The sequence below is a fragment of the Zootoca vivipara genome, chromosome 1 (assembly GCF_965207765.1).
Source record: "Zootoca vivipara chromosome 1, rZooViv2.hap1.1, whole genome shotgun sequence".
Classification (NCBI taxonomy): Eukaryota; Metazoa; Chordata; class Lepidosauria; order Squamata; family Lacertidae; genus Zootoca; species Zootoca vivipara.
In genome coordinates, this window is record NC_142582.1 from 53,660,709 (window position 1) to 53,670,941 (window position 10,233).

Sequence of the window (10,233 nt, forward strand, 5' to 3'; positions counted from 1 at the left end):
TTGCCTTCTCCAAATATTGTTGAGTCTGTCATTTGTTGTCTACATATGAGCTGCAGATTAATATCCCCGAATAATTCACCAATTCAGACTGGATTCACTTGGCAAGAGTTGGACAGGCTTCTTCAGGTGAATTGTAGCTATAAAGTTAACCAGAGACCCTGAAATGTCTTCCCAGTGAAGATTTTACACCAGGCACCCCCAAACTGCGGCCCTCCAGATGTTTTCGCCTACAACTCCCATGATCCCTATCTAAAAGGACCAGTGGTCGGGGAAGATGGGAATTGTAGTCCCAAACATCTGGAGGGCCGAAGTTTGGGGATGCCTGTTTTACACAGACCATCCACAGTATAGTGGCAATCGTCCACCTCCATTGCAACAAATTAAACTTTTAAACCTACCTAGTAAACTTGTCAGTAGGATGATTTCCTGTTTTGAGAGCACCTTGTTCTTCTGAGCCAAGAGTTAGAAGGTTTGTTTGGTGTTTTTTTTTTTAAATACTCTTAATTTTTAAATTAAAGACAAAATACAAGCAACATCAAACATACTGATTCAAGGGGGGGGGGAACGGGGATGGATATCAGGGAAGGGAAGAAAATGGAAAATAATACCTTACATTAATTCATGGATCTTTTATTATCACAAGCAACATTAAGAATTTACTTTATCTCAATATTCTAAAATATATATTCGCAAACTTAATTGGACCATTGTTCTGTCTCTTGTTGTATTCATGTACTGTATGTCAACAATTTAGCACAAATAGCATAAAGATGATCTGATATAGATTCTCCCCTAGTTAACCTTTTTTAAATATGTGAGATGCTCAGAGAGAGCTGTATCTCAGACTCTACCAAGCCAAACAACTGAGGGAGGTGGAAAAGATTTCCATTGACTGGCTAGTGACATTCTTGCCGCCCCTAATAATAGAAACTGAAGGGGCAGCAGTATTGCAGGATCACTAGAGAAAGCCCACTGACCATAGCTGCCAAGTTTTCCCTTTTCTCGCGAGGAAGCCTATTCAGCATAAGGGAATTTCCCTTAAAAAAAGGGAGAACTTGGCAGCTATGCCACTGACTGCCCACTTGCCATGAAATGCAATGGATGGTCCAAACTTCTGAAAACCAGAGCTTTGACCCCTTCCATTCCTTCCTTGCCACACACACACACACCCCACGGATGCTGCAACTTTGATGGCTGAACATGAAAAACACTGGGAAAGAGAAGCCTCATGCGAATGAAACAATGAACTGGAGTTTTGTTCTTTAAAAGATGAAAACTGGTGGGTTTTTTGCCAACGTTTGCTGTCTCTTGCAACCAGAGGGAAGAAAAGGCAGAGGTTTGAGACCAAAAGCAACAAACCTATGATGGCACGAAAAGGCAATTAAGAAACCAAGCTAGGGGAAGAGGGATCAGCGAAGGAATCTTGTTTCTTCCTGCTTGCCGCTTCTGTAGTGGAGATGAGAACTTTTAACATGAGATGGCTGGTTTGTTTGCCCACTTCACAATATACCATACCTCCTAACTAATTGGAAATACAGCACATAAATGGATTCCATTAATTCAATTTACAACATTTGCTAAATATTTAGCTTGTCAGGGGGGTTGTTTATGTTCTCTAAACTTTCTGATCCTTAACTGCTCAAATATCTGAATTCTAAAGGCTTGGTATCCAATATTTACAAGCCAGGCAATGGGCTCTGCCTAAGGTCTTAGCTCATGGGTAGGCAAACTAAGGCCCAGGGGCCGGATCCAGCCCAATCGCCTTCTCAGTCCACGGATGGTACCGGAATCTGAGTGTTTTTACATGAGTAGAATGTGTCCCCACAGGGTCTGAGGGACAGTGGACTGGCTCCCTGCTGAAAAAGTTTATCGACCCCTGTCTTAGGATATCCTGGGAGGGTGACTTCAAATGTCAGATTGAAGAACTTAAGTGGGATCAAACTAACTTCTAGGGTTCAATGATCCAGTCTAAAAATGATACTTAGGTGGATATCCTCTTTCTCATGGAAGTAATAGTTCCACTGCAGATCTAAAAGGTTCCAACCTTTTAAGTATCTGGAGGGGACACACCAAATATGTGAAAATCCAAATGGAATGTCCCAGGAGCACAGAGAACGTTCACTGCAGACTCCAAGAATAGAACCATCAAACGTGTATTAATTATGATTACATTTGTGTGTGAAGCAGTCCCCTGGAAAAGAAAAACCACTGCTGCAGTGATGCATGTATGTACATAATGATGTGACAGGAAGCACCTATTATTTATTAGTTGCAGGGCCGGCCCAATATATTTTGGCACCTGAAGCAGACCCCCAAATGATGGTCCGCCTCTCTGCCAAGGAAGAAGGAGTGGAGGAGGAAGAAGAAGAGTTTGGATTTGATATCCTGCTTTATCACTACCCTAAGGAGTCTCAAAGCGGCCAACAATCTCCTTTCCCTTCCTCCCCCACAACAAACACTCTGTGAGGTGAATGGGGCTGAGAGACTTCAGAGAAGTGTGACTAGCCCAAGGTCACCCAGCAGCTGCATGTGGAGGAGCGGAGACGCGAACCCGGTTCACCAGATTACGAATCTACTGCTCTTAATCACTACACCACACTGGCTCTCGTGGAGGAAGATCTACATCAGGAACAAGTGGGGAAGACAGATCAACATTGGGATCTGCTGCTCAGGTGGATCCTGTTGCCTCAGGTGGTCACTTCACCTTGCCTAATGGGTGGGCTGGCGCTAATTAGTCCCCCCCCCTAAAAAATGGAAACTCGAAGTGACTTACCGAAAAGCAAATAAAACAAGTATAAAAATACCACTTTGAATCTATTGTGTTGGTGTGAATGTGACCATTTGGACACAGAGTTTCATATGTGGTGGTCATGTTCCAGGATACAAGTTTTCTGGCAAAGAATCTTTCAAGAAATCATAGCTATTCTAAACCAGATAGGTGGTTTTTTCTGGACTCAGGGCTCTTCCAAAGTCTACATTTGGGCTGTCATGCAAAGATATAATTCATCTTCTACTAGCTGCCACAGGACTGGGAATTGTTCTCTAAGCTGATTGTAAGGTGCTGGTGGGGCAAGATGTGGTTCATTTATTTTTTATTTTATTAAATTTGTATACTGCTTTTCATCCGTAGATCTCAGGACGGTTCATGGCACTAGCTGAAAAATCAACACAAAGCCACTGTGCTCTTAGAGGAGAAACAAAGAGTGACAATTTTGCAACAATTTGGCTCCTTTTTTGCATTATGTGATTAGTCGGGGAGGTTCCGTTAAACCTCTGAATTCCTACAGAACGTTTGGGCTGGACTTATCACCAAGGCACCTATTATTTTATTATTTGACAGTTGTCCTGTGTCCTGTGTTTTATCATGAACTTGTGGCCCTTTTTGTTATATACCCTCCGGCGCAATACTCCCATGCATATTGTTTTTTGTTACATGATGTTTTTTTTCTGTATTACTGCTGCATGCATGGATGGATGGATGATTAATGTACCGTGTTTCTCCGAAAACAAGACACCGTCTTATATTTATTTTTCCTCAAACACACTATGACTTATTTTCAGGGGATGTCTTATTTTCCCCCTCCTTCTCCTGCCACAGCTGACATTGCTGCTGTGCCTATTACTATGTCTTATTTTCGGGGTATGGCTTATATTCCTTGAATGCTTAAAAATCCTCCTACGGCTTATTTTATGGCTACGGCTTATTTTCGGAGAAACAGAGTATGTAACATTAATATAAAAAGCAAATATTAAAAAGTATGAAAACCTCTATATTGGATAGTTCCTGTAAGGAATAATAAAGGTAAAGGTACCCCTGACCATTAGGTCCAGTCGCTGATGACTGCGGTTGTGGCCGTTTACCTTCCCGCTTAGAGCGGTACCTATTTATCTACTTGTACTTGACGTGGTTTCAAACTGCTAGGTTGGCAGAAGCAGGGACTGAGCAACGGGAGCTCACCCTATTGCAGGGATTCGAACCGCCAACCAACCTTCCGATCGGCAAGCCCTAGGCTCTGTAGTTTAGACCACAGCGCCACCTGCGTCCCTGTAAGGAATAATATCTACCCTCTTATTTAAATACACAAAACAGTTCAGAAAGTGCTTTATGGTCTTTATTACTGTTTTCAAAAGTCTGAAAAGATGAACATTTATTGCAGAACTACTTAGGTAGACCCCTGCCCTCCTTTTTCCCCTTAAAAAAAAATGAAGAACCAGCTTTGAGCTATCCACTTTCTCATATCAATATCCTTTCACATCAGGACCATTTTCTTTTGGGAAATGTATGCTCCCCTGTGTAAATCAGTGAGCCATATTCCTCCTTCACTCTGTTCTATTTCCACGACTTTCAAGCTACCCAAAGCATGATCAGAACTAAGACCACCAAGGTCATAAGGGAGGCATTGCACTATGGGAGCAATAATCTTATCTCCATCATCGGGCCACAGTGCGATATTATTTTTATATCAGAAAATCTCATGCATAAAACTACAGAGATGGTGTCTAATTTCTTTCTGTTCACCGAAAGAGAGAAAACCGGGCAATTTAGCCCCTTCCCACATCTCAGAATTGAAAATGGGATGGAGTCATATCTCCAGATGATTACCTGGATGATTATTACTCATAACCCAGATTATTACTCAGGGGACTTGTTAAGTTTTTGTTTCTTCAGTAAACAAGGTCCTGGAGTTTATCACTGTGATGATCACTGTGTAGAAAGAGGAAAGGAGCATAGGAAGGAGATAACTTCTCTAAGGGCCCTCCAATGCATGCCAGCACCTGCATAGAGTGGGGTGGGTGGGTTGTGGGGTGGAAAGAGACTGAACCAACCTCTATCTGTCCATCCTTTTGAAGGGCAGCCATTGTATGCAGCACCCAGGGAGGGTAGGAAATTGCAGAAAAATACAACTAGCAAGCATAGGGCTAGTTAGTGCAGGAAGGGGTAAAGGACCCACAGAGTTATATTGCTAAATAGACTCATCTAGGTCACCCCCCCTCTCTTCTGGAGAGGGAGGAAGTGAAGTCTCTCCATCATGCAATGATGTGGACATGTGTAAGCTTGCTCCCAAGCTTGCAGCACATGCCCGGAACTCTATTCTGTACTGTCTACCCAAGAGTGTTATATGCCTGTATTAGCCTTGCTGCTGCATGGTACAATGCATGATTGAGACCTTGAATCTGTAAGTAAGGCATTTTAAACTTACTCAACAGTGTGTAGTCTGCTGATTGCAGGAGGAGTAGAACATGGTCAGCTGCTGTGTGCAGCTGAACTGAATAAAAATATTCCTAACATTATACTACAGCTTAATTTTTGTGAGTTTAATCTCTGCTACTGGGGCGCTCTCTCTGTAGGAGAGTACACAGTGCCCCACATTTTGAATCCAGGTACCCAGCTGGTTTCTTTTGTTGCTCACCCACACATGGATTCATATAGCTTAGTCCGTAGAGCATGACTCTCTTAATTTCAGGGTCTTAGGTTTGAGCCCAATGTGGGCAAAAGCTCCCTGCATTGCAGGGGGTGGAGCAAGATGACCTTTATGGTTCTTTCCAACTCTACATTTCTATGATTCTAAGATCTATTTAATTCTCCCCACAGGAATTTCCCTGCATGTTTGCAGCCTTCAGGGGAGCTTGCACACAAGGCCTATAACAGAAGGCCTCGCCCCACCTGGTTTGTCCTCCTTAAAGCAGGCAAGACCAGCCTCTTCATCAGGGTCACCCCAGGCTGATTATTCTATGGAGGACAGAGAAGGTGTGCAGATCATCTTGTAATATTTATGTGGTTGCCACCTAGTGGCCAAAAGGCAAAGGTATGCTAAAAACTGTGTAGCAGAAACCAAGAAGTTCAACTAGCTATTGCTCATCTTGCTGGTGTAGTCTGCATTATAAGAATGCATTGGCAGTGGGCCTAGTGAGATCACCAATTTCTGGCTTCCCTGCATGCCCCTTTCCACCCACACAGACACCTGCTGCTGCAGGAGAACCACTTTCCACAGTGGGATCCCACTGGGCTGCAGTATGTCTGTTGAATACCAGAGTTGTGTAGGTGCAGCAGCCAATCATCTGGATCGGTCCCTATAGAAATGTCACTCTCTCAAGAGGATTCAAAGGCCTCAGGTGCCCTTATAAAGTGACCTCTCCCTACCACCAGAATTTTGTATAATTGAACGCCTGATCTGTTTTCCAAGTAGCTCATCAAAGGGTAATTGGGCTGTGTATCTTTCACCCATAAGGAACAAAGTGTGAATCTCTTGTTCCCCCAGCTGAGCTTATATAAGGCCAGCAGCTCCCTAGTTCAAAGGCATAGCTATGCATAGTCAGGTCTTGGGGGTTGTAATTTGTAGAGTGTGTCTGCTGCTCTGAGTAGTTAGAAAAGAAAAGCTGAGTGGGCCAGTTTGGGTCAAGCTAGATCTACTTAAGGATCGGGCTCATGGAGGCTGTAAGCAGAATCCGTCTCTGCATGCAAATATTGTCAGCAGAAAACAGGTGAAAAACAATTTTGACTGATTCCTTGCTCTTGATCTGAAGTCAAGTAGAGGAAGGGGTTTTGTGCTTTATTTCTGCAGAGGCTACATCTCAGTGACTGCAAGATTGGCCCTGTGATTTAAGGTATGTATTCTCTCCTCTCTGATCCCAGTTTGCTATGAGATCATGAGTCACACAAGCTTAGTTTTCTTGCATTCTTATCAGAGCCTCTTCAAGGCATTTTGCTGTGGGAGGCAGAAACATGCAAACACTTTCCCCATGTAAAGTCATGTGTACATAGTACCAAAGACTGGTTTTCCTGGGAGTGAAAATACAATGATAAAAAATTAAAAGCCTAATAATTCACTCTCCTTCCATGATACTCAAAAATAGTTGCCTGAAATTTAAAGGCAGGGAAGTTAACATTTTTCTGACCTTTCCCATGGCTACCCAAGCCTGTATCTACCTGCAGAAATTGGTTAGCTCCCAATACCACTCCTGGTAATTGACAAAACCAAAGACAATTTCTGAAAACAGTTGCTATAGGAATAAGCATGTGTTTTAGGAACGTATGTGTAATGTGCTTCAGCAGCAGAATGCTATTACCAGCTTTCATCTGTATCATTTGAATTTTCCTTTAGTTTGGCATTCCACGCACCCTGCTTATGTTCTTTCTTTGACTCAGAAGATCAGAACAAAATAAGGTGTAAATGTGCACTGTATAAAATAAAAGAATCTGCATTTGTTCTGGAAAGGTTAGCCATTGAAACAAGCATGGAATAATAAGATGGAGTTGACTTGACTTCCAAATTCATGTACAAGGTTCCATCTTTAAGATGCTTTGATCCCCCTTCTCATTTGCATTCCTTACATATTGTTACATATTGTGTTTACTTAGATCCCCACTGAGTGTAACACTGGCATATTTGTTTTTTCTGTTCACAATCTTACAGAGTTAAGCACATCTACAAATATTATTTAATGGGCTTGATTCTGCTTTGGGTTGTGGCAGTGTGCTTTACTGAGCAAAACAGGAAGTTGCCTTTATAATGAATCAAATCGTGAGTTCATGTAGCTCAGTGTTGTTTTTGCTGACTGGAAGTGGGTTTCAGGCAGGAGTTGTTCCCAGTCTTTACTGGAGATGTCAGGAATTGAATCCTAGACTTCTACATGCACAGCATATGCTCTGTCACCAAGCTATGGTCCTCTCCCAAATAAAGTCTTCAAGAAAATGAGTGACGACTCCAACTTTTAACTATCTGAATACAGTGGTACCGCTGGTTAAGAACTTAATTCATCCCGGAGGTCCGTTCTTAACCTGAAGCACCACTTTAGCTAATGGGGCCTCCTGCTGCCACCATGCTGTCGGAGCACAATTTCTGTTCTCATCCTGAAGCAAAGTTCTTAACCTGAGGTACTATTTCTGGGTTAGCGGAGTCTGTAACCTGAAGTGTTTGTAACCCGAGGTACCACTATATTAAGTGAACCTTAATTAATTTAATTTGTAGTTTTTGTGAATTGTACAAGAACTAATTCCCATTAAATGTTGCCTATAGTGTGGCATTCACAAAAGGCAACTACACTATTTGTTGCTTATCAGAGTTATCCCTCCTGGTTTTCTTTATAGAGTATTTATTGTTTTAAAATTATGTGCTGTTCCAGATTTTTCTTACACTCCGTCCAGGGTCTTTTACACAATTCTGTTGACTAATTGCCACATTTCAGTTTGTTCAGCCTCATATATTTTTCTATCTTTCTTAGGATAAAGAAAAATATAACTAAGGGTCCCTTGGAGCAAATGCATAAACTCTCCTCAGGTGTTGGATAGTCTCACGCCTTCCAAGGACAGCTGAAAAAACAAAACAAAACAAAAATTGAGCAGTTGCAATGAATTTTTAACTGGTGTCCCATCTTCTTTTTAGTTTTCTGATTAATATTGTTTTGTTTTGTCTCATACGTTTATCAATGTAGTTTATGTTATATACACTGAAAAGAATACGGTACCTTTTTATATTTTGTTTATGCTTTGATTCTTCAAGACACAAGGGGCGGGAGGTTAAGTTCTGTCTGTGAAGTCTTGCAACTTGAAATAAAATGTCAAGACTGGGGAAGGAATAATTTCTGTTTGACAAGGAGCAATAGGAGCTTCTTTCCCCAGTATCTCCAAGTAGGGCTGCAAGATAATCCTGCCTGAAACTCTGAAGAACCACTTCCAGTCAGTGTAGACAAAACTGAGCTAGATGGGAAGATGGTCTGACTCAATATAAGGCAACTTCCACTGCTACCATGCTAATACCCCAACTAAGAGGTTGGCGATGGAGGCTTGATTGAGGAACTTGGGTTCCACCAGAAGGTGATTCACATAAATATATCCCGGTAGTTTCAAAATGCTGTTGAATAGGTTTTGTGAATGATTCAACACTTGTCCACTTTGTGAGTCACTACAACCAGGCTTAACCCATTCGTGGAAAAATGTCAAGAATATGGTGAATTGTGATTTTGGAAAAATATACAATGTCCATTACACATCCTATATGACCAAAAAGCCAAATCGGGTTGACTTCATTATATGCAAATGTCTATGAATGAAACTTGAAGCTTGTATCATCATGAGACAGAAATATGGCTTTGTTCAAACCAAAGATAATTAAAGTGGACTTAGATGTCCTTGATCTGGTCATTAGAACAGCAAATGTTGGGATTTTCCATTTGGTATCTCTTTATCACCAACACATCTTTGTCTATTTCTCTCCTCCTCCTCCTGTTTTTGATGCTGGCTGTACATGCAACACCAAGATTATGCTGAACAGCACCTCGTCCCCTGAATTCATCCTACTGGGCTTCTCTGGATTCCAGGAGCTCCGGATCCTGTTGTTCTTCAGCTTTTTGGTAGTCTACCTCTTCATTCTCCTTGGCAATGCCTTGATCATTCTCCTCTCAAATATGGATGTGGCTCTACATGTCCCCATGTACTTCTTCCTGAGCAATTTCTCATTCCTAGAGATGTGCTACACCTCAGTCACAGTTCCCCGGCTGCTGGGGGACTTTCTCACTGGCCCTCAAGCCATCTCCTTGCAGGCTTGCATCACCCAGATGTATTTCTTCTTCTCGCTTGGTACCACAGAATTTTTCCTCTTGGCTATTATGGCCTATGACAGGTACTTAGCCATCTGCCAGCCACTGCAGTATCCTGTGCTCATGAACAACCATGTCTGTGCTTGCCTAGCCTGCAGTTGCTGGCTGGGGGGCTTCCTGACCCCCTTCTTGCCCATAGCCTTCATCTCCCAGCTCCCCTTCAATGGCAGCAACCAGATCAACCACTTCTTCTGTGACACGAGCCCCTTAATTAACTTATCGACTGGAGACACCTTCATGGCTGACACAATGGTCTTTCTTGTGTCTGCAGTGATTGTGCTTGTGTCCTTTCTCCTGACTTTGACTTCTTATGCCCTGATTGTTTCTACCATCTTAGATCTCCCATCTGCTTCTGGGAGGCACAAGACCTTTTCCACATGTGCCAGCCATCTCACGGTGGTCACCATCTTCTACAGCACTGTCATCTTCATGTACCTCTGTCCACATTCCGGTCAGACTTCTGAACTGGAAAAAGTGGTATCCGTGTTCTATACTGTCATCACCCCAGTGCTGAATCCCATCATCTATACCCTCAGGAACAAAGATGTGAAAAAAGCCTTGGGAAAGGTTCTCAACCGTGTGAAGAACATGTGTCTGAAGAACACACAGAGAACTGCCCTTATTGTATTGTCATGA

General features: G+C 42.4%; 1 protein-coding gene across 1 annotated transcript; it reads left to right on the forward strand.

The window, feature by feature from the left end:
- The first annotated feature begins 7,482 nt into the window (after nt 1-7,482).
- LOC118080179 (olfactory receptor 11L1-like) lies at nt 7,483-10,233 on the forward strand. The gene has a single exon (XM_035105146.2). It carries the CDS (start codon nt 9,085-9,087, stop codon nt 10,231-10,233), a length of 1,149 nt encoding a protein of 382 aa, XP_034961037.2. The 5' UTR covers nt 7,483-9,084.